Source organism: Salminus brasiliensis, chromosome 1 (assembly GCF_030463535.1).
Source record: "Salminus brasiliensis chromosome 1, fSalBra1.hap2, whole genome shotgun sequence".
NCBI lineage: Eukaryota > Metazoa > Chordata > Actinopteri > Characiformes > Bryconidae > Salminus > Salminus brasiliensis.
This window is the reverse complement of record NC_132878.1, coordinates 3,398,693-3,424,538: the sequence shown is the minus strand read 5'-3', so window position 1 is coordinate 3,424,538 and position 25,846 is coordinate 3,398,693. Positions and strand designations below refer to the sequence as shown.

The 25,846-nt window shown below is 41.3% G+C and overlaps 1 protein-coding gene across 1 annotated transcript in view; it reads left to right on the top strand.

The window, feature by feature from the left end:
* Positions 1-24,716, top strand: part of LOC140571785 (nucleus accumbens-associated protein 2) — a 77,503-nt gene extending 52,787 nt beyond the window's left edge. The window contains exons 2-6 of the mRNA XM_072692710.1: positions 11,461-12,330; positions 20,378-20,554; positions 21,342-21,447; positions 23,829-23,926; positions 24,085-24,716. Coding sequence (XP_072548811.1) covers positions 11,499-12,330; positions 20,378-20,554; positions 21,342-21,447; positions 23,829-23,926; positions 24,085-24,614 — 1,743 coding nt within the window. The 5' untranslated portion in view covers positions 11,461-11,498 and the 3' untranslated portion in view covers positions 24,615-24,716. The remainder of the gene's footprint in view (positions 1-11,460; positions 12,331-20,377; positions 20,555-21,341; positions 21,448-23,828; positions 23,927-24,084) is intronic.
* Positions 24,717-25,846: the final 1,130 nt, after the last annotated feature.

Genomic DNA, 25,846 nt, shown 5'->3' with positions numbered 1-25,846 from the left:
CTAAAACTCCAGATATGGACTTCAGGAATGACTTCAGAAGATGGCATGCTTCTGTTATAGCCGCTGATAACTGCTCAGGGATTTCTAAGGGCTGAAAAATCTCCCTATCAATATTTATGCGCTTGGCCGGAGTGGAGGCTTTTGTATTTGTTCAGCATTGTGTTGCGCTGCCTCTCGGGTTTTGGGCTGGAAGTGTGAAGCTTGCTGAAAGCCGTACGGCGAGCGTTTGCTTTTCTTCGCTCGTACTGTCCTTAAATGACTTTCCTTCTGTCTCACACCCTTCCCCCTCCCACCGCCGTCTCCTTCTCTGTAACTGTAGCCTGTTTTCTCTGCCCTCCCTCCCTCTCTCCCTCTCTCTCTCTCTCTCTCTCTCTCTCTCGCTCTCTCTGCGACGTATAGATGCTGCATTGATTGCACACACACACACACACACACACACACACTCACACACACACTCACACACACACACACACACTCACACAGAGCCTCTCCCGCCTTTTCCTTTCATCACTGATACACTGGAGCTGGGCTGCAGCAGCACTTGTTGAACTCAGCCAAAGAAACGAGGAATACAGAGAGAGAGAGAGAGAGAGAGAGAGAGGGCGAGAGACAATCGCACAGCATTAGACTTCACACTCTTCCTCTATTCCGGACCGTTCGGTGGCTCTGTGGCCAACACGGTCCACTCCAGCCCGACTGAGGACGGACCGTGGGCAGGTCAGACTTTTTCTACTGTAGGATTGTGGGGAAGAGTGCAGGGGTGGGGGCGGAGGTGGGGGCAGAGGTGGGGGCAGAGGGGTGGTGGAGGGAGGGGAGGGCCGGGGAGGGGATGGTGGCCTTTCAGTTACTGTTCCTGGAAATCTGCTGCAGCAGATTTCTCAAGAGTGTAACTGGTGTGATTGTGAGAGTCACTCTGACTGTTTGTGTGTCTCCTGGTAGAGGGTAGAGACCGCCGTGAGGAACGGAGGGAGAGGGGGACGGGGGGACTGGGAAACTGTTGTTTTATGAAGGGGCTGTACCTGTGTTTGGTGGATACTGGGTGTATGTGCCGCTGCCTCGCCTTCAGAACGTACTTTGTTTGGTGTTGTGGCTGATGGGGGGGGTTAGGGGGTTACTGTGGAGAAGTGGGATTTTCACCAAACTATTACTTTAAACCCTAAAACTCTCATATTTATGAGATTTCTGTGCATTTCTGATTCTGATCGTTCAGTCTTGTGTTTATGCTGCTATTCTCTACTGCTGTGTTTCACTCTTTTGATTTTAACGCTGGAAAATTGTGATTTTCCCATAAACTGTCACTTTTAAAACATAAAACTTATATTTGTGAGACTTTTGAGAGATCATCATTGTTAGAATTTGGAAAGTATATTTCTATATTATGATTAAACTGGAATTAGAAGGTGAAATTCTTGAAATTTTTGAAGATTTTGTGCCTAAAACTATTGCTTTAAAAAGGCAAAACGTATATAAAACTTTATATTTATGAGATTTCTGTGCATTTCTGATTGTTTAGTCTTGTAGTTATGCTGCTATCCTCAAATTGCCACTTAAAAAATATTGACTTCATATTTGTGAGACGTTTAAGAGTTCATCATTGTTATAATTTGGAAAGTATGTTTCTATATTATGATTAAAATGGAATGAGGTGTTAAAATTCTTGAAAATTGGGATTTATGGCCCTAAACGTCTCACCATTTGTGAGACGTTTAATAGTTCATCATTGTTATAATTTGGAAAGTATATTTTTATATTATGGTTAAACTGGAATTAGAATTTGAAACTCTTGAAAATTGGGATTTATGTCCCTAAAACGATTGCTTTAAAAATATCGTCCAGTCTTGAGAAAAACTGTGATTTTTCACAACAAAAAAAAACATCTCACCATTTGTGAGACGTTTGAGATTTCATCATTATTATAATTTGGAAAGTACATTTCTATATTAGGGTTAAATTGGAATAAAGAGGTGAAATAATGGAACTTTTGGATTTTTACCCCTAAAAACATTACTGTTTGATACATACCTTTTGTCCCTGCCCCCTTTTGTGCATTTGTCTCTCACAATCCATGTTAATGTCTCTGGCTTTATAGTGTGGACAGTTGGGATTTGTTCTGATGGCAGTATATTCTGAAGTATATTCTGAAGTATATTCTACAGCCATATGAATTACCAGTATCAGTAACGGTGATAAACAGCATTGCTTTGCATTGCTTATTGAATAAATTTGGCTTAGACTGACAGATATTTTAAAAACTGTTTGTTTTTTTTACTAAACTGTCTCTTAAAAAAGATCTTTAATAAATTCTTTACCAAACTATTTTTAAAGATGCTTAGGGGGAAAAAACATCATCTATTCACTTTTGATCTATTCCCCCAAACCGTCACTTTAAAAAGATTTTAATCAATTATGTTTCTGAGACATTTGAGCATTCATCATTGTTACAGTTTAGAAAGTACATTTCTATATAATGGTTAAACTGTGAAATGATTGAAAACTGGATTTTTTTTGTCCCTAAAACTTGATTTTAAAAGTCTTCATCATATATCCTTATATATACATCTATAGCCAGATGAATTAGCAGTATCTGTAACAGTGATGAACAGCAGGTTCTGTACTTTGCTTGTTGAATAAAGACAGATTGTGGAAAATGGTGATTTTTCACTAAACCATCTCTTTAAAAAGATCAAACTCAAATATTGGTCATTGTCTTGTCTTCAGTTTGACTATGTTTTGTATTGCGGCTGGTTAGAGGTAAAAGGGGTTACTTATCTTTACGAGATTTTTTATGAGATCAACATAAACAACATCAACATATATTTTGCTAATTGATTAAATTTGGCCTAAGGGGACATATTTTAGAAACTGTAAAATTGAGATTTTAATCAAATGTTCATTTTAAAAGATAAAAAACAATATTTGTGAGACATTTGTGTGTTTGTTATGGCATCGTCTTTAGAAAGTACTCTGTTTTGTTTTACTGCTAATCAGAGGAAAGTCGTAAGGACAGATTTTTAAAGAACTGGAAACTTGTTTGGGCTTTTTTGTTTAAACATAAAACAAATATTTGTGAGATTTGTGAGTTTGTCATTGTCTAAATTTAGAAAGTTTTTTTTTTTTTTACAAAACTATTGCTTTAAAAGATAAATGTTATTTTGTATTTCTGATTATCTCTTTAGATCACAGCTGATTTGGGGTAAAGGGGGTAGTTGTTGAAAAGAGGGATTTTCACAGCACAAGATATGCTGTATTTATTATTGTTACGGTTACTGTTCATACGACTGGATTTACTTACTAACTGTGATTTCTCATCAAACTGGCTTTAGGAAGACAGATATATTGTATTTGATAGATACTTTGTGCGTTCTCTGCATTCTCAATGTCACAGTTAATGGTAATCTGTTTGGCTTTAAAATGTGGATACTTGTGAGTCTTTTTGCCAAACTGTTTAAAAATATAAAGCTCAAATATTTATAAGAAATTTGCACATTTATCATTGCAGTGTTTACAGAGAAAAGGCCATCTTTTACCATTTTGCTTTAAAAAGGCAAAATGCACGTTTGCTAGATAAATTAATATTTCTGGCTAGAACTATTACCTCTAAATGTTTTTATTTATTTGTTTTTACTAAATGATTGCTTTAAAATGACAAAACTCTTGTGTTTGTAAGATATTTATGCATTAATCATCATCACAGTTACTGTTAATTCATCAGGCTTCAGAATCTACTTCATATGGTATGTTTTGGCTTCTTAACTACAGTTGAAAAACTGGAAAAGTGTGATTTGTTGCCAAGCTGTCATTTTAAAATGACAAAGTGTTTATTGAAAAAGTGTTAATTTCTCCCTGTCAGCATTTCTGTTGAAGAGTTCGTTGTTCAGAATAATAAATATTATCAGAACACAAACTAAACAGCAGCTTTACAGGAGAAGGAAAAAACCTACTTAACTTTAATAGAAGTCAGTGTAAAAAGATTTTATTCCAGGTAATATTTGAGCATTTCTATTAAGTTCTGATACAGTATAAAGAACCACAGTATGATTTGTATTATGGAGAAAAGTGAAAAACAAAAATGGAGATATGAGGTTTTTGCTCTGGCAGCAACAATATTATGACTCATTTAAAAACAAAGCACTGTTTTCATGTGTCATGAGTGACTAATTGTGGGGAAAAAAGTGGAAATTTGATTGTTTTCACTGATTTATCGCACTGTAAAAGTAACTGGTGGATAATAGTCATGATGAGCGGGGTTTATTCAACTCTAATAAATAATTAGAATTAAATAACCATTTATTTAAAGTGTTTAATTAAGTGGAACAAACCTCATCTTCATTTCTGTCTTTTGAGTCATTCCGTGGCTGATTTACTAGAATGTGCTGGGTCATCGTCATGTGGCATGGTTCACCTCTGCTTCAGCTTCATTTTTTAGATTCTAGCTCAAAACCATGATCCAAACTGTGCTGGTAAACCTTAGTCTTGCCCTGTTTTTCTTGACAGCAAAAGTTTCGTGGTTTTTCCACATGACTGTAAATAGAACCACAATAACTTAGAGAACGTTTATTTTCTAGGTTCTTAGAGTTCCACTACTTTTGGTACTACATAGAAGTCAATGATGATTTTTAAGGGTTAAAGGGTCAAATGTCTTAATAGTAAAAGCTATGTAGAACCATTACAGCTCCAACTATTCAGATGATTTAATGGTTCTTAGCCTGCTGGAGGTTCTATACAGCACCTAAGTGGGTTCTACTAATGAACTCTTTTTCAGAACTGTATAGAAATCTTTTATGATCCTTTTTTTTGTATATTTTTTTTAAAAAGGGTATAGAATCGTGGCAACTTATTTTGATGCTTACATGGTTATTTATATTAGTAGAAACCATTTTGTAGGTTCTATATAGCATGAAAGCACTATAGTACTATAAAAAAGTTATTCAAGAGTTCTTTAGTAAAAAATGGTTCTATATAGAATCAAGACAACTCATGTCTTAATAGTTCATTGGATTGGTGCAAAACCTTCTACAGGTACATATACAAGAGGGTTCCACTACTGAACCACTTTTCAATACTATATAGATGTTTTTGAAGATCCCTTAAATAAGGGTTCTTCAAGGGTTCCTTAGTAAAAACAAATGAGTCTGTGTAACCACAACAACTCAAATAACTATTTGCATGATTAAAAAGGGTTCTTCTTGAGTTATTTAGTAAAAACAAGGGTTTTATTTAGAACCACAACAATTAAAAAAAAAAACATTTGGATGCTATTTAGAATCATAGAAGCATGACAATTCAAAGAACCATTTGGATGCTTAATAATTACGGATTGATGCAAAACCTTCTGCGGGTTCTACATAGCACCAAAAAGGGGGTTCCACTATTGCATCACTTTTACAGTACTATTTAAAAATCTTTGATTCTTTTTTAAAGGGTTCCTCAAGGGTTCTTTAGCAAAAACAAAACAATGGTTCTATTTAGAACCACAACAACTCAAAGAACCATTTGGATGCTTAATAATTTCGGATTGGCGCAAAACCTTCTGCAGGTTCTACATAGCACCAAATTGGGTTCCACTATTGCATCACTTTTTCAATACTTTTGGTTCTATTAAAAATCGTTGATTCTTTTTTGAAGGGTTCCTCAAGGGTTCTTTAGCAAAAACAATGATTCTATTTAGAACCACAACAACTCAAATAACCATTGGATGCTTAGTAGTTCATTGGATTGGTGCAAAACCTTTTTGCGGGTTCTACATAGCACCAAATAGGGTTCCACTACTGCACCAATTTTTCAGTACTTTGGTACTTTTGGTACTTTTTAGTACCTCAGTTTGGTCAGTAATGTAGCTCATGACTGACTGACTGACAGTGCAGTCTCTCCCAGCTGTCAGACAGACTGCAGTTGACAGGTGTGTGTGTGTGTGTGTGTGTTCCCACCATTTGTATTCTTTAAAGAGTGTAAACCCGGCGCTATTGATCGAGCTACAGCAGAAGCCGTTCTCATTTCTGTCACGTTACGCTGCTGATGTCTGTCTGTCAGGCCTGTAACGGATTATTAGTATTAGTGTCCGCTCAGAGCGGCGCCGGCCGGGAGATTACTGCGCTACGTGTCGTATTGTGACATTTTCCGCTTATTGCGATTGTTTTACAGAGGGTTCTGATGGCTTTCGCATGACTCATTCTGTCTGTCTCTCGCCCTCCCTCTCTTCCTCTCCTCCGTCTCTGCATCCCTCTCCCTCTCTGAACTGAATTTCAATCTGTCGGCCGTGCGGACGCGACAAGAACCCGCCGCTTGGCGTTGCCATTCAGGACACGCGATGTTCCTCCACCTCCACCTCCACCTCTCTCTTACTCCTCTTACTTACCTACGGCAGCAGGTGCATTAAATGGCCCTGATCACAGAGAACCACATGTTCCTCACCTTTTTCCTTTTCGTGATGAGTCGAGGGCGGATGTGAGCGGTGGAGAAGTTTCGAGACTTTAACTACTGCGACTTTAAAAGCTATCAATTTTGTGATGTCATAAAAACCAGCTCATTTGCATACGGTGGTTTCCGTTAGCTGAGTGGAAGATGGACTGATCTCTGAAAGCCATGAATGCCATGAAAGCCTTGAAGTTACAGCTGACAGATTACCCTCTTCTCAGCATTTTGTACAGAAGGGAAGAATGATTAGAGTAAGGTAGAACACAATCCAACACAATCTCCCACAATGCACTGGGGCCCGCAGCTCACGGGGGCGCCAAGTGGCTCGTCTGTCTATGGCCTGGAGGTCATGAGTTCTAATCCCGAGCCGTGCCGCTTTGCCATCAGCAGGCGGAGTCTGAGAGAGCACAGTTGGCCACGCTCTCTCTTTCTCCAGGTGGGTAGAGGGCGCTCTCCCCCCTCATCCCTCTTAAGCGATGTTGGCCGGCACGGGCGTCTGTTAGCTGGTGGTGGTGCTGGGGACCCGGCGCTTTCCTCCGAGCGTGTCGGCCGCCTGACGATGTCCGAAAAGAGCATCGCTAGTGCTAGGGTGTAGCGCAGCGTACTACAGCAGCGTAGCTTATTACAGCAGCAGAATATGGACCAGCATGCATTGTGAGTCTCTTTGTTGCTAAGCAACAGACGATGAAAACGAAAAACGAAGCTGACAGCGTTTTCTCGTATAAGCAGGTAATCGTTACGAGCCACTGGATGCCGTGAATTTCACATATTTCCCCATGCAGTTCAGTAACAGTAGGTATAGGTTGCTCAACAACGGCCCCTTAACAGCTCAGCACTTTTCTACGCTCAGTTGGTGTGTGTGTGTGTGTGTGTATGTGTGTGTGTGTGTGTGTGTGTGTGTGTGTGTGTGTGTGGAAATTCAACATGACTCAGCCTCTCATGTGTTTGTTTATGTGACCTGTGTTGACACTAGATGACAACAGGAAGTTGATAAGGAAGTGTCTGAATTCACTAGTGTTGACGCTGCTTAGTAAGCTGAGTAGTGCCTCCCGGTGGCGGGCAGAAGTACTGAGGGAACATGCACCTGACCAGGAACTCTGACTCCACAGACCTTGTACCAGCAATCAGCAGCCAGGCCCTTAGCCGAGCTCTCTGAACATTAGCAGAACTGATGCTCCACAGAGCAGGAGGAGACTGTAAGAACCCTAAGGAGCTGTTTTCACTAGGGGCCATGTAACCCCAAGGGCCTTTGTACTGTAAGAGATTTTTTCAAGGGCCTTTTAATTTTAAGAGCCTTAGGGTAACTAAAGGCCATTTTACCCTAATAGCCTGTATACCCTAGGGGCCCTTTTATTCTAAGGGCCTTTTAACCCTAAGAACCCTTTAACCCTAAGAGCCTGTGTACCCTAAGGGCCATTTTATTCTAAGAGCCTTTTTACTCTAAGAGCCTGTATACCCTAGGGGCCCTTTAATTCTTAGGGCCTTTTTACCCTAAGGGCCCTTTTATTCTAAGGGCCTTTAACTATAGGAGCCCTTATATTCTAAGGGCCTTTTAACCCTAAGAGCTTGTTTACCCTAAGGGCACTTTTATTCTAAGGGGCCTTTTTACCCTAAGAGCCTTTTTACCCTAAGAGCCTGTGTACCCTAGGGGCCCTTTTATTCTTAGGGCCTTTTTACCCTAAGAGCCTGTGTACCCTAGGGGCCCTTTTATTCTTAGGGCCTTTTTACTCTAAGAGCCTGTATACCCTAGGGGCCCTTTTATTCTTAGGGCCTTTTTACCCTAAGGGCCCTTTTATTCTAAGGGCCTTTTTACCCTAAGGGCACTTTTATTGTAAGGGCCTTTTTACCCTAAGGGCCTTTAACTATAGGAGCCCTTATATTCTAAGGGCCTTTTTACCCTAAGAGCCTTTTTACCCTAAGAGCCTGGGTACCCTAGGGGCCCTTTTATTCTTAGGGCCTTTTTACCCTAAGAACCTTTTTTACCTTAAGGGCCCTTTTATTCTAAGGGCCTTTAACTAAAAGAGCTTTTATATTCTAAGGGCCTTTTTACCCTAAGGGCACTTTTATTGTAAGGGCCTTTTTACCCTAAGAGCCTTTTTACCCTAAGGGATGTTGAGTCGTGAGGGACCGCTGCATCCACAAAGCAGCCAGCATTGTGGATGACTCCACCCACCCTTCACACAGACTGTTTTCCCTCCTGCCATCAGGAAGAAGGGACCGCAGCATCCGGTCCAACACGACCAGACTCTGCAACAGCTTCTTCCCCCAAGCCATCAGACTTCTCAACTCCAGAGACTCTCTCTCTCTCTCTCTCTCTCTCTCTCTCTCTCTCTCTCTCTCCAACCATTTACCCCAGACAATAAGGGAAGCATTTGCACTAATAACCTTACTACCTCACTGGACTCAGTATTTATTACACACTGCATAATTTGCACACTACCCCTAAACTATTTATTATATTGTGTTGTGTTGTCTGTCTGTACTTGTACTGTGTTGCACTTGTATCTGTATGCACTGTATCTATGTTGCACCATGGTCCTGGAGGAACGTTGTTTCGTCTCACTGTGTCCTCTGTATGTAGTTGACTCGACTTGACTTGACTTGACTTTTGAGCTCTGCGGGTCTGGAGCTGGGCTGTTCTGCAGGACTGTTTAAATGTGATTAAAGTTAATTTCATGAATTTCTGAATTCTGACCTTTACTTTTACTATTTAAAAAATCTTTCAGTTCACGTCTCGACATAAATCTGTTTTTTGCTGTAATGTTGAAGTGTGATTATGTTGTATGAGTCAGGCGTGAGTTCTGATCTGTATGGACAGATTTTCATCCAAAAATGAAAGAAATAAAACATGACTGTAGTTTTTTTTTTTTTTTGCAAAACAACATTCAGTTTACTTTCCGTATCAACAGCCTCGAGTCTTCTGACGGTTTCTGGTGGTTTTTGTGTCGGGCGATGAAAAAATATGGCAATGATGTAAAGTAAGGTTTTTTTTTTTTGTGAAGAAATTCCTCTGAAATCGGAGAAAGGAAACTGCTGTGGATCAGAAGATTAGAATCTCTCCCGCAGTTTTCCCAATCTTTCAATAAGGGATGCGACCGAACGGGAGTTCTGGTGCCAGGATCCAGTACTCTTCATGTATGTACCTTCTGTATCCAGCAGTTCTGAAGCCGATGTTGATACATGAGACTGTTTATATGGTTGTGGTGGGAAGTTGACCTACACTCATCATGGACGTGGAGGTCATGGCAGTATTGGGCTTTCGGTGATTTCAGTGATTTCGGTGTTTTCTCGTAATCTCATATCTTGACCAGATGCTTTTGCTTCTAGCAGAATTGGGGTTGGATATGTAACCACTACTCCTGGGAGAACCGTTCGAGTTCAGATAAACGGGTTGGTTTTTAAGCGTCCACATATTTTCAGTAGGGTTAAGGTCAGGACTAGGCTAATACTAGTCTTCCGTATTCATTCCACACCACCAGGGGACACTGTCCAGTTGGAACAGCTAACTGTGTCCAATTTCCTAATGTCTAGCTGATGGTTTAGGGTTCTGCTGAAGAATGCTGTTGAAGATAGTCCTCCTTCTTCATTATTCCACCCACTCCATCCAGCCCCAGAGCATGATAAGCACGAAGCTACCACCACCAGGCTTGACAGGTGGTACACTGTTCTTGTGGTTGAATGCCTCACCTTTGCTTGTGGCACTTCTGGTGGCCGCATCTGACCATGAAGCATTTCTTCAGGACTTTGTCTTTGCTTCAAACGAACCTCTGCTTGGGCTGTTCCTGACCACCTGAACCTCTGCTTGGGCTGTTCCTGACCATCTGAACCTCTGCTTGGGCTGTTCCTGACCATCTGAACCGCTGCTTGGGCTGTTCCTGACCATCTGAACCTCTGCTTGGGCAGTTTCTGACCATCTAAACTTCTGCTTGGGCTGTTCCTGACCATCTGAACCTCTGCTTGGGCTGTTCCTGACCGTCTGAACCTCTGCTTGGGCTGTTCCTGACCATCTGAACCGCTGCTTGGGCGGTTCCCGGCCATCTGAACCTCCGCTTGGGCTGTTCCTGACCATCTGAACCACTGCTTGGGCTGTTCCTGACCATCTGAACCTCTGCTTGGGCTGTTTCTGACCATCTGAACCTCTGCTTGGGCTGTTTCTGACCATCTAAACTTCTGCTTGGGCTGTTCCTGACCATCTGAACCTCTGCTTGGGCTGTTCCTGACCATCTGAACCTCTGCTTGGGCTGTTCCTGACCATCTGAACCGCTGCTTGGGCGGTTCCCGGCCATCTGAACCTCCGCTTGGGCTGTTCCTGACCATCTGAACCACTGCTTGCGCTGTTCCTGAGGGTGACTGTTTGGCTCCACCTCCCAGTAACTTGTTCTTACGTAGCTTGGAGTCTACGATCCTCCTACTCAGATCTGCACTGAGCTCCTTGGGCTTTCCCATTGGTCTGCTCCATCAACATTTAAGTTGCAGCCATTGCTGATGCACATAGAGCTTGTCTAGACCCTGTAGAAATGTACTGGTAATAGAATAGGACTCTCTCTAGCAGGTAAACATCAACCCATTGAGCTGTGGAGCAGTGGAACTGTATCCTCTGGAATGATGGGTGGTGGTGCTCCATCCAATACTTGTGGGATACTGAGTTGGGAAGTTGGGGATGATGAGGTGTGGTGGTGACCTCACTAACCAACGCTCTTGATTCTCTTTGATTTCAGAAGAAACGATAAAGCAGTAGGTGTCCCAATACTTTTGTCCATGTAGTGTATCAGCTTCAGGTATTGGACAAATCCAAGTACCTAGTGTATGAGAATAATCTCATATGTGGACAAAGGTCAAGGGTATTAACATGAGGTTTGTCCCCCTTCACACTAGGCTTCACACTAGATGTTGGAACATTGCAGTGATGAAAATTTGATTGCATTCAGCCACTAGTGAGTTTAAGTGAGGCTTTACAGTTTAATGGATCACAGTGTCTCACAGTGTCCTCCCTTCCTCTCTCTCTCTTCACCTTTCTTACCTTGTGTCCCTTCTTCTTCTCCTCAGATGACCCGCCGCTGTCTGGACGTCTGAAAGCCGGCGCCATGTCCCAGCTGCTCCACGTGGAGATCCCCAACTTCGGCAGCACGGTGCTGGGCTCGCTCAACGAACAGCGCCTGCTGGGCCAGTACTGCGACGTGTCCATCCTGGTCAAGGGCCAGGCCTTCAAGGCCCACCGGGCGGTCCTAGCCGCCAGCAGCCTTTACTTCCGCGACCTGTTCAGCGCCAGCACCAAAGCCCAGTTCGAGCTGCCTTCGTCGGTTACTCCGGCCTGCTTCCAGCAGATCCTGTCCTTCTGCTACACTGGGAAACTGACCATGGCTGCTAGCGAGCAACTGGTGGTCATGTACACTGCCGGCTACTTGCAGATTCAGCACATCGTGGAAAGAGGAATGGACCTCATGTTCAAGGCCAATTCGCCTCACTGCGATTCGGCCACAGCTACTATAGACGAGCCTGGCTCGGAGCCACAGAGTCCCAGTAATAATCCCAATCATAACCCCAATAATAACCCACTATCCATGCTCGGACCTCCGGGGTGGTCACCTTCACTGGTGGCCCCTACCAGAAGGATCAAGTTAGAAGGCAGCGAAGCGCCGTTAAACCTGCAGGGCAGCAAAAAAAGCTCCAGAGAGGGTGCGTCACGCAGCAGCTCCCTTCTCTACGCTGGAGGGGCGGGGTTTTACCCGCCAGGCGTGCAGGCGTATCCCATAACCCCTGGTGAACGTTCCAGCCCAGGAGCGTCCAGCCTGCCCACCACGGACAGCCCCACGTCCTACCAGAACGAGGACGAGGAGTTCGAGGAAGAACCCTACGACGGCATCACAGAGGAGGCCTTCAGCCAAATCTACGGGCGCACTGCTAACCCTTACGGAAGTAATCAACTTACATTTACAGTATTACAGCATTTACAGTACCACCCTAACCCACACACAGTCAGCATGCTGAGCTGCTTACATCTGATTGCTTTTACCCTAGATCTGGTCCAACTAGTGCCACTGTGGTGTATTTAGTAATGGTGGCGTTCTTCAAAAAGTTGGGGCTCATTGAAAAATTCAAGGTTTTCGGTAGTAAATACAAGATTATGGTGGCATATTAAGTGGAAATTTCAGAAAGTTGGGGAAATAAAAAAAATCTGAGGTTTCCACCCAGTAAATATGACATTGTTGTAGCATATTTACCAGTAGAAACTTCAGAAAGTTGAAGCTCATCAAAATATTGTAGGTTTCCACCAGCAAATACAAGATATGAGAGGCATATTTACTAGTGGGATCTTTGGAAAGTCGGGGCCCATCGTAAATCTAAGGTTTCTACTAGTAATCTGTGGGTAACACTGTGGTGGCGTGTTTACTAGTGAACAGTAGAGAAATTTAAGGTTTTCAGTAGTAAATACAAGATTATGGAGGAAGGTTTTTAGTGTAAATTTCATAAAGTTAGGGAAATCAGAAAAATCTGAGGTTTCCATACAGTAAATATGACGTTGTGGGGGAGTATTTTTACCAGTAGAAACTTCAGAAAGTTGGAGCTCATCAAATCTTGTATTTGTTAGTGGAAATCTCCAATATTTTAAGTTTTTTTAAGTTAAGACGGGCCCATCATAAAATCTGAGGTTTCTACTAGTAATTTGTGGGTAACACTGGGGTGGCGTGTTTCCTTGTGAAAAGTAAAAAAATTCAAGGTTTCCACTAGTAAATACAAAAAAGTATGTGAAATCAGAAAAATCGGGGAGAGTTTGGAAGGTTAAATACTGAACTTTCCCGTCACCAGCAATGCCCCAACACTAGGGCCGCCTCTTTTCCAACTCGGAGGGAAGTGCAGCTCCCCAGCTCCGATCCACCTAGTAAATATGACATTTTTGTGGCGTATTTACCACTAGAAACTTCAGAAAGTTGGAGCTCATCAAAAAATCTGAGGTTTCCACCAGCAAGATATGATATACCAGCATATATATAAGATATGAGAGGCATTTTTACTAGTGGGCTCTTTGGAAAGTCGGGCCCATCGTAAAATCTCAGGTTTCCACTAGTAATTTGTGGGAGCATGTTTACTAGTAAAGACATTAGTAGAGAGACATTCAGGGTTTTCACTAGTAAATACAACATTGCGGTGGCAGATTTAACAGTGGATATTTCAGAAAGTCTGGGCTGATTGCAAAATCAGACATTTCCACTAGTAAATAAGAGATTATGGAGGAAATTATACATCACTTTCAAAGGCCCTACAATAGAGCCCTGTGGGACTCCAAAGGACATGCTGAAGCAAATAGTTGCCAGATAATTCACTTTAATCATTTCTGCATTAGACTTAATTACTGAACATAAAACCCAGGGTTCAAGGGGTAAACTTTAATGGAGGTCAATGTAAAAATAGTTTATTCCAGGTCATTTTGGAGCTTTTTCTATTGGTCCGTTCATCATGACATTTTGACACACTGTATGGTTTTTATACTCCACACGGCTCCGTCTATCATCGGCTCAGTCAGGTCACGATGACAGCGATATCTGTCCGTGACTTGTGTTTACCAGCGTCTCGGGCAGCAGTTCCCAACGCTGTCTCGGGTATTTGCTTGCGAGGCTCGGTGGCGGGCATGAATGAACACTGTTATGACATCTTGTTGTAAATTGTTTACGATACGTATGTATGAGCTTTGTGTTCGGGTGCATTAGAGCAAGTGTCTGAGAAGGGCTGCTCACTGCTCTCTGTTTAACAGTGATGATGCAGATGAGGGCTGAAGCTGGTCTCTACATGTTCTATCAGCTCTGCTGTGATGACTTACGTACACACAACTCCCAGGAGGGCCCCAGAGCCTAGTGGATGTGTTAAAGGGCCCTTATCAGTGATGGAAAAGCAAAATGTTTGATCCTTTAGTGCGTTTAGTGCTTTTAGTACCTTTAGTGCCTTTAGTGCCTTTATTGTCTTTAGTGCTTTTAGTACCTTTGGTGCCTTAAGTACCTTTAGTGCCTTTATTGTCTTTAGTGCCATTAGTGCCTTTTGTGCCTTTAGTATCTTTAGTACCTTTGGTGCCTTAAGTACCTTTAGTACCTTTAGTGCCTTTATTGTCTTTAGTACCTTTTGTGCCTTTATTGTCTTTATTGTCTTTAGTGCCTTTATTGTCTTTAGTACCTTTATTGTCTTTATTGCCTTTAGTGCCTTTATTGTCTTTATTGTCTTTAGTGCCTTTATTGTCTTTAGTACCTTTATTGTCTTTATTGCCTTTAGTGCCTTTATTGTCTTTAGTACCTTTAGTACCTTTAGTGCCTTTATTGTCTTTAGTGCCTTTATTGCCTTTAGTGCCTTTAGTACCTTTAGTGTATTTAGTACTTTAGTGCCTTTGGTGCCTTTAGTACCTTTAGTGTATTTAGTACCTTTAGTACATTTAGTGCCTTTGGTACCTTTAGTGCCTGTAGTGCCTTTATTGCCTTTATTGCCTTTAGTACCTCTAGTACTTATAGTACCTTTAGTACCTTTAGTGCCTTTAGTACCTTTAGTACGGTCACTCTCTGGGCCATGTACTAAACTGCCAACACAGCCTGTTGGAAATGAATTAGTTTTGTGATGTCACAAAAAACTACATTTCCATACATGCACCCATCCAGCCTATAGCAGTTTAGCTCCGCCCACTCACACTAAAGTTATAAAGAGTGTTTCAAAGCTGATTTTTGTATATTTGATTAAATCTGATAAAAAAAATTATGACTAAATAAACTCAATTAACAAAGAAAATTAATAAAGATTTTAATTATTTTTAAATGAAAAGAAAAATGAAATGCCTGACAGAAATCTGTGGCATGGTCTTCTACAGGCTTAATATGCAACTATTTTTCATTAAATATAAATAAATAATCAAACTAAACTCTGATTTAGATTCTGAAATATTTCAGATAAAAAAGCAAATATTTGTCTTTAGTCTCTTTCCGACCAAACGAACGGTTTATAGGTCTAAACGGAAAGACCGGCCTGGCCTGTAGAAATCACAAGGCAGATGGGTGGTCCTACTTTCCTGAGTTCAGACGGGTCCAGGGATCAGCAGAGATCTCCAGAACCTCTAGTCTGAATTAACTGTAAATAAACCCACTGCCTTCATTACATCTGCCCAGATAACTGGAGAATGGGCGAGTGTAGCAGCCTCCCCATTTCAGTGTTGAGGGGATTCTTGCAGTTAGGATTCCCCTTCAGAAATGCCTCTATACTTTACATCTGTTCTATATTACGGTTATTGCTGTCTTGAGTTTCCCCCCATAGAAGCTCCAGATCTGATCAGAACAGATAAAGCAGGTAACATGAATCCAGTAAAAAGGAGAAACAAGAGCTTCTCATTCTGAAGAAAGAAAGTAGTGAGGTCTTGTCGGTGAGCTAGTCTGAAGAACAGAGCTCGGTTCCTCCAGGGTTCTCCTGGACGCCCCCCAGTCCAGCCAGCACAGCGTGGAGGATGTGTTCACCTCCATCAGCAGTAAATCAGCATCACCTGATTTACCATCATTAAGCCCTGATTTACCACCAAACCAGGTGTTGATCTGAGTTGACTTTGAGGATGTTCTAATGATGAACACAGTGATGGAGAACCACCACCACTTTCATTAGTGTTTATTCATATATCAGTATCTAAACCCTAGCTAACATTAGCTCTTCATCATTGTCTGATCATCTGTGGGCAGCCCAGATCGCTACTGGCTGCCCGACCCGCGCCGCCTGCTTGGTCTGCGCAGCTTTCCCGGGTTCGGATGGTCTAGAACCTCCACTGAGCTTCTCTACCTGCTAATTGACCTTTAATCAAATGACACTCCTGTTCTCTAGCATCTCTCAGAGAACCTTTTCCAGCACCTTCATCTTCGAGACTATAGGCCCTTTGGTGTTGGAGATAATGCTCTTCTGCAGATCAGATAAGCTGCAGTGGAGGAGAAAAGGAGGCGGTGGGGAAAAAGTTTGAGTCAAAGCGAAACTCCTTCGCCTCTCTCTCCCAACTGTTCCCCGAAACCCTTTTATAGATCAGTCCTACATAGCGCTGCAGAAGCTTATCAGACGCTGTGCTCCTCTCTAAATGAGGAGAGAGGTGCTTTCACACCGAGCTTTATTTCCATCTAATGAATCACTCAACCGTCCAGGCCTGACTCAGAACAGGAGCCACAGACTGAGAGACAGACTTCTGAGACATTAAAGAGAAGAGCTGGCCTCAGCTCGGGGTCCACCTGCTTCAGCGAAACGGCCTGAAGGTGGAGGTGTAAGAGAGAGAGAGGGGTGGGGGTGCTGCACTGGCCCCTTCATCACTTACCCATTCAGCTGTGATCGGATGCGGAGATCAGCCTCAGTGATCAGACAGTAAAGGATCTGCAGGTCTCCTGCTGCCGTAACTGACTTGATCTGGTTGCAGGAGTAAGATTGTAATGAAATGTAATAAATAAACAAACAAACAAATAAATAAATAAACACATCCAAAAAAATAGAAGTTTGAGTACAAACATAGTTTTATATCATTTTTATTCATATATTTATTATCTATTTACTTTTTAAGAGGACATTAAGAGCTTCATACTGGATATTAATGTTATTAGAGCTTCATACTGGATATTAATGTTATTAGAGCTTCATACTGGATATTAATGCTATTAGAACTTCATACTGGATATTAATGTTATTAGAACTTCATACTGGATATTAATGCTGTTAGAGCTTCATACTGGATATTAATGTTATTAGAGCTTCATACTGGATATTAATGTTATTAGAACTTCATACTGGATATTAATGTTATAAGAGCTTCATACTGGATATTAATGTTATTAGAACTTCATACTGGATATTAATGTTATTAGAGCTTCATACTGGATATTAATGTTATTAGAACTTCATACTGGATATTAATGTTATAAGAGCTTCATACTGGATATTAATGTTATTAGAGCTTCATACTGGATATTAATGTTATAAGAGCTTCATACTGGATATTAATGTTATTAGAACTTCATACTGGATATTAATGTTATAAGAGCTTCATACTGGATATTAATGTTATTAGAACTTCATACTGGATATTAATGTTATAAGAGCTTCATACTGGATATTAATGTTATTAGAGCTTCATACTGGATATTAATGTTATTAGAGCTTCATACTGGATATTAATGTTATTAGAACTTCATACTGGATATTAATGTTATAAGAGCTTCATACTGGATATTAATGTTATTAGAGCTTCATACTGGATATTAATGTTATTAGAGTTTCATGCTGGATATTAATGTTATTAGAACTTCATACTGGATATTAATGTTATTAGCTTCATACTGGATATTAATGTCATTAGAGCTTCATACTGGATATCAATGTTGTTAGAACTTCATACTGGATATTAATGCTATTAGAACTTCATACTGGATATTAATGTTATTAGAACTTCATACTGGATATTAATGTTATTAGAACTTCATACTGGATATTAATGCTATTAGAGCTTCATGCTGGATATTAATGTTATTAGAGATTCATACTGGATATTAATGTTATTAGAACTTCATACTGGATATTAATGTTATTAGAACTTCATACTGGATATTAATGCTATTAGAGCTTCATGCTGGATATTAATGTCATTAGAGCTTCATTCTGGATATTAATGTTATTAGAACTTCATACTGGATATTAATGCTATTAGAGCTTCATTCTGGATATTAATGTCATTAGAGCTTCATTCTTGATATTAATGTCATTAGAGCTTCATACTGGATATTAATGCTATTAGAGCTTCATTCTGGATATTAATGTTGTTAGAGCTTTTTATAAATATATTTGCCTAGGTTAGTTTTACATTATTAGGATAAGAGAGAGCTGTGAACAGTAGTTTGGGTTTCAGGGCACAATGGAGGTAAGCTGCTGACTGTAAAGTAGCTACGTTTGCCCTCCATGCATCCATTCATCCATTCAGTTCAGTCTCAGCTTCAGGCCCTGCAGGAACTGAGGAACCGGGGAACTTAGGACCTGGACTCAGTCAGATGCAGTGCAGTCAGATCGGGGCATGAGGTTTTGTCAAAGTCTCCAGTTTCACATATTCCTGAAATCCATTCTATCTGTAATGAGTTAGGACACAGGAGGGTGACATTGTGGGATATTTGAGAGCAGTCTTTATGTGTGTGTGTTTGTGTGAGTGTGTGTGTGTGTGTGTGTGTATATACTGAGTAACAGTAAGATTGTAGAGGTCAATTAAAAGAGGATCAGGAACAGACAGAAACCAAAACTCTTCTCACTGGAGCCGGCGCTACATTAAAACCTGTATTGAATTTTAGCAATTAAAGTTTGATGGGGCCGCAGGACATGCCGGCTGGGAGGAAGTGGTGTGCTGAAAGCTTTAAACTTGCGTTTCTCCACACTTGGGTGAGGAATCCATCCGTTAGCCCAGAAGAGAGCGCTGAGAACGGCTCGCTATCAGCTCGGAACTGTGAAACTCAAAGCCACCGTAAAAAATAAACACATGAGCCGCCACTTTTCCCAACTTTCGCCGAACTGGAAGGAGGTCAGTGAGGACAGCTTCAGTCTGTGATCTTATAATGAATGGATTTGGAAAACGATTCAGTGAATCGGGTAATCCTAAACGACTCCCTGTGATTCAGTGCAGTGAGTCTGAGCCAAATCAGTTTGTGTCATGGTCGAATTCCAGGTATTCCAGATGTTGCGAGTGTTAGCGAGTCACATCGTTTTACAGCTTTTAATAATTTAGCAAATTAAACATCGGAAAAACAGCTGGGATATACAAAACAATTTATATTTAAAAAATATTTAATATACCATGCATTTGGAAAGCCTCCAGACCCTGCTTTAATATCCCATAATAAAAAAAAAGTTTGTGGACACCCCTTCTAATGAATGCATTTGGCTACTTTAAGTTGCAGCCATTCTGGACACAGGTGTGCAAATGCTCATACACACAGCTTGTCTAGTCCCTATAAAGAAGAAGTACTGCCAATAGAATAGGACTCTCTGGAGCAGATCAACATCTTGAGCCTATTGGCACCATGCTGCCTAATGCCAGGCGTGGGCTAGAGTGGTATATATAGCCCACCAGCATAGCAGATCCTCTCAAGCTCGCAATGTAGAGATGCTGATTGGGTTCAGGTCAGGGCTCCGGCTGGGCCACTCCTCTGTTGTCCTGTCTGTGAGCTTAGGGTCATTGTCTTGGCCCTTTCATTAAGAAGATCTCTGTACTCTCTATTCAGCTTTTCCTCCCTCTACCCTGACCAGTCTCCCTGTCCCAGCTGCTGAAATACACCGCCACAGCATGATGCTGCCACCACCATGCTTTGTAGGGATGGTATCGGCTAGGTGAAGAGCAGTGCCTGGTGTCCTCCAGACGTGACGATTGGAACCGAGGCCAAGATGTTCAGTCTTGGTTTCATCCGACCAGAGAATCTGGTTTCTCACAGTCCTTTAGGTGCTTTTATGTGTCTTTTACTGAGGAGAGACTTCAGTCTGGCCACTCTTACATAAAGCAGCAGTGGCAGTTTTAATACATATTTTATGCGAAATTTATATGAAAAAAATGAACTGAATTTTATGAATTTATGAAGTTCTCATAAATGAAATAACATTGTTCATGATGAATGGACCAAAATAAATTATTTTTTATTAATATGTTAATAAAATAAGTACTTTTTAAAAATTGTATTACATTTACAAATATATACTATCACTGTCTGAATATTAAAAATGAATTTGAATAATATTAACATTAATATTATTAAATCAATACTAATTTATTCACTTATTATATATAAAATATTAGATATAATATAAAAAATGGTATTACTAAATAAATCCTAACTCTGCACACTCTGATTCTCCACCTTCAGCACATCTTCCCACTCCTGCTGCGTCCGGTGGTCTTGGTTTGACGATGTATGATGTTTGATGATTGTGGACGTTTCCTGTCCCGCAGATTCAGATAAGCCGGAGATGGCGGCTGTGCCCCTCCCGCTGGAGAGCCGCCCCTGTGTGCTGCTGCGGCGGGACCTGGTGGCTCTGCCTGCCAGTTTAATCAGCCAGATCGGCTACCGCTGCCACCCCAAACTCTACACAGAGGGAGACCCTGGAGAGAAGCTGGAGCTGGTGGCAGGTGGGTGTCAGATCCTGTGTCCCCTCTCAAAGCTGAGGTCAAATCTGAGGTCGGGGGTTCACATGCATGCATACAGTGGCACGCAACGGTTTGGGCAGCCCTGGTCGACATACTTCTTACTGTGAGGAGAGGCACCAAAAGATATAGACGAGCCATTTCTTTAATATTTTAAAAATATATATATATTTTTATCTGTAAAATGTTTAAAATATTATGAAGGTTGTATCAGTGCAGGAGTCGCTGCACAGTAGAGCTTACGGACAAATCCTCACAGCAGTGCTCCTCCGAAATCTAGTAGATAGCTTCTTCTTCTTCTTTCCTGGACAGTAGAGACAGTTCCTCCAACAAAAGGATGCAGGATTCGCTCTTTTTAATACTTTTGATTTCAGAAGAAACAACGAATGAGCAGGTGTCCCAATACTTTTGTCCATAGATGTAAATCACAGCCCTGCGCATGTCTCTGCATGACTAGATGTGAATGTAGACGTGGGTGAGAGCTGGCAACCCTCCCTCGAACCTTCCTTATTCAGTTGGTCTTACGTTTACCTCACGGGCGGCGTGTAAATATTGCTAAAGCCCTAAATCTGCCAAGGCAGCGATTTACTCGGCCGAGGAGCCACCGATCCAGAAGCGTACGCGCTGAGGTAATGGACCCGAACCGATGTCTTTCCGTTGTATTTCCATGTTTTGGCTATTTCCACCACCAGAGGTTATTATTCCAGCTCCAGTCTGTCTGCTGAGGCACAACAGTGCAGTGTTGAAGGACACAGTGTTGTCTGTGCTGCAGGTACGGGGGTGTTCATGACCAGAGGACAGCTGATGAACTGCCACCTGTGTGCTGGCATTAAACACAAGGTGCTACTGAGGAGACTGCTCGCGACCTTCTTTGACAGGTTTGGGACTGGAACCACATCATTTCATACACAAACATACACTGTGTGTAGTTCGCTCTGCTGTCTGTGTGAGTCATACGATTGACATGCCTCTCAGCCAATCACAACAATCTCTGAACCCTCCCAGCAGTACCAGCAGCTCTGCAGTGAAGATCCAGTAGAACTGGCATTGCTTTGTTAGTTTGTGCCACTGAGATTTTAGCACACGTCCCATAGAGACTCACAGGTAGTCTGAGCTAAACGTTTGATCCCCATAGCAACAGTTACTACAGGAGGCGGGGCTGAATTTAGCAAGCAGCCAACTGAAATAAAAGGATAAAGGTAAAGGATAAAGGTGCACGTATTCGTCACTGTACAGTGTACACTGTACAGCGAAATGTGTCCTCCGCATTTAACCCATCTGGTAGTGAACACACACTCACACACACACACGTGTTAGGGGCAGTGAGTACACACACACACCCAGAGCGGTGGGCAGCCAACTCCAGCGCCCGGGGAGCAGAGAGGGTAAAGGGCCTTGCTCAAGGGCCCAACAGTGGCAGCTTGCCGAGCCTGGGAATCGAACCCACAACCCTGTTATCGATATCCCGGCGCTCTAACCGCTGAGCCACCACTGCCCCAAATAGGCCCAGCATCGTTAAAACCGTCTCTGGACTGGTAGAGAGAGAGTGTTCGGTGTGATGCTCGCTCTACCATTTCAGAATCGGTGTGTTCTACGATGGTTTTGTGAAACCAGAGACTGAACTGAACCGAAATGAACCGAATTTAAATACATTAAATTGAATTAAAATTAACTGCATTAAACTGATTTGAAATCAAACTGAGTTAAACTGAAATGAACTGAATTTAATTTAATTTAATTGATTTGGGCAATTTAGTTCAACTGGACTGAACTGAATTAAACATATTAAAAGCATAGGATAGTGTATAGGATATTATAGTGTATAGGATAGTGAATAGGATATTATAGTGTATAGTATAATGTATAGTATAGTGTACAATGTAGTGTATATTATAGTGTATAGGATAGTGAATAAGATATTATAGTGTATAGAATAGTATAATGTACAGTATAGTGTATAGGATATTATAGTGTATAGTATAGTGTATAGGACTGTGTATAGGATATTATAGTGTATAGTATAGTGTACAATGTAGTGTATAGGATAGTGTATAGGATATTATAGTGTATAGTATAGTGTATAGTATAGTATAGTGTATAGGATCGTGTGTAGGATATTATAGTGTATAGGATAGTGTATAGGATATTATAGTGTATAGTATAATGTATAGTATAGTGTAGGTGCACGTATTTGTACAATGTAGTGTATATGATAGTCTATAGTATAGTGTATAGGATAGTGTATAGTATAGTGTATAGTATAATGTACAGTGTAGTGTATAGTATAATGTATAGTATAATGTATAAGATAGTGTATAGGATAGTGCATAGGATAGTAAAGTTTATAGTATAGTGTATAGTATAGTGTACAGAATAGTGTATAGAATATTATAGTGTATAGGATATTATAGTGTATCGAATATTATAGTGTATAGTATAGTGTATTGGATATTATATTGTATAGTATAGTGTATAAGATAGTATAGTGTATAGTATAGTGTATAGTATAGTGTATAGGATATTATAGTGTATAGGATGGTATAGTGTATAGTATAGTGTATAGGATAGTATAGTGTATAGGATAGTGTATAGAATAGTGTATAGAATATTATAGTGTATAGTATAGTGTATAGTATAGTGTATAGGATAGTATAGTGTATAGGATAGTGTATAGAATAGTGTATAGAATATTATAGTGTATAGTATAGTGTATAGGATAGTATAGTGTATAGGATAGTGTATAGAATAGTGTATAGAATATTATAGTGTATAGTATAGTGTATAGTATAGTGTATAGGATAGTATAGTGTATAGTATAGTGTATAGTATAGTGTATAGGATAGTATAGTGTATAGTATAGTGTATAGAATAGTGTATAGAATATTATAGTGTATAGTATAGTGTATAGTATAGTGTATAGGATAGTATAGTGTATAGTATAGTGTATAGAATAGTGTATAGAATATTACAGTGTATAGTATAGTGTATAGGATAGTATAGTGTATGGTGTGTAGTATAGTTTACAGTATAGGACAGTATAGTGTGTAGAGCTGGAACTTAATTACAGGGTTGAGCTCTACTCTATTACTTGTCTCCAGAGAACCCCCTTTTAGCACCGTTTTTTAAGATTGTGGGCTTATTGTATTGCAGTTGGGCTGGAGGGCTGATATCCATCAGCAGGGTTGGAGATATCTGATATTTTGTTTTCTCATGAGTTCTTCCCTCTATGCCCTCTGGTGGTTGCTTGGTTCATCTACAGGAACACTCTGGCCAACAGCTGTGGAACTGGCATTCGCTCCTCAACCAGTGACCCCAGCCGGAAACCTCTAGACAGCCGAGTGCTCAACGCTGTCAAACGTAGGTCAAGTTTTATGTTAACTACAGGCATGTGAAAAAATGAGGACACCCCATGAAAACTCACAGTTAAACATCTGGAGGTTGGATCTTCATGCTGTGAGTGTGCTGGACGTACGACAGTAAAACTCTATGTGTGCTTTTCCCTCTCTCTCCTCCAGTGTACTGTCAGAACTTCGCCCCCAACTTCAAGGAGAGCGAGATGAACGTGATTGCGGCTGACATGTGCACTAACGCACGGCGCGTTCGCAAGCGCTGGCTGCCCAAGATCAAGTCCATGCTGCCCGACGGGATGGAGGTGTACAGGGGGGCCGGGGGGTTGGCCCTGGGAGCTCCTGGAGCTGGCGTTCCGTTGACCTTTGATCCGGAGTTCAAGCCTCTGACCCCGTCGGGCCTGGTTTTGGACCAGCGGCTGTTCGGAGAGCGAAAGGATGCGGAGAGAACGCTGCAGCTGGACGGGGACAGTCCCGAGCACCAGGAGGGGCCGGAGCCCGAGCTTTCTAGCGTCCGGGGCCAGGAGGAACCCAAGGAGGAAGAGGAGGAAGACGGAGCGGCAGCGGAAGGTGTGGACGGGACGCTGGGGGCCACTCTGTTAATCCTGGGGGCTGAGGCGGCCATGCGCAGCCAACGGACCCTCGAGGGACAGCAGGAGGAGGAGTTTGTTGAAAGTCTGAGGATAAATGGGCAGTGAAGTCCAAGCAACTCGCCTGCACTCGTCTCTATAGCGCCCCCCTGCTGCTCTTCATGACTATACAAGCCACACTCGCAGTGCATAACTCCACCACACTAACATAATGGGTCCCAGTATTGAGCCCTGGAGTACGCCTAACCTGCAAATTTCAGCATTGTCCCTGCTTTTAAGCTCTATTTGAAGGCATGGGTTCATTTAACCTTGGACGGTGCTGTAATTTAAATGATTACTGATGGAATTTGTGATTTTAATCCAATGTAATTTTTATTAATTATATTATTAATCACTTTTTTCAGAACTTTTAACTTTACATTAAAAATAGAACTGACACAAACTTATAAAAAGTACAGTACAGTTCGCAGCACAGTCAAGAAATTAGGAGTACAAAGAAGAGGGCTGACGTTGATTTTTATATGGAGGCAGTCAGTAGTTTAGTGAAGCCAAGAGAAAATTTCTGAATATTAAAAAAGGCAAAATGCAAATTAAGAGCAGATTTTGCTGTCTGGCTGCCAATCAAATTGCTAAAATGTAGTGGCAGATCATTACAGTTAATTAATCACTACATTCATTGAAGCTAGGCAGCTTAACCCAGCTCAACACACCCACTTCAACTCAAGAAGGGCTTGTTTTTATCTGATTGGTTGGGTGAGATGTGTTTGAGCAGGAAAAAAAACAAAAATCACCAAAATGCACCAAAACGCAAAAAGCAGGGCTACTCCAGGACCAGGACAGGGAACCTCTGCACTAACACACATCACAGCAGTGCATTTGGGTAAAGGGGCAGAGTTTGAAGGATAAACAAACACAGGCATTGCTGAAATCCTTTGAGAAAAGCAGAGATTCACACTTTTCTAAACCACTTTGTTTAAGCTAGGGCTCTGCAGCATGGTCTCTGAAGATGCGTCTACTTAAAAAACCACACAGGTACAAAGTATGTGATATTTATCACAGTATTTTCACACATTAAAATTATACACTTATAGCGATAAGTGCAAGTGCAGTGATTTTATCAAAAATTCAAACATTTTGTATTTATAAAAAATAACCTGGGCCTGTATATGAGCCTACTTTACCATGCTGCAATTCCTCGCTCTCATGTGATACAGGTTACATACTAGTTTTAATGGCAGTTACTGAATATTTAGTACTAATAAAAAGTACTACTAAGTCTAATTCTGCTCTGTTGATCATTAAAAATGCAGTTCAGAGCCAATATAGTACTGACAGTATCC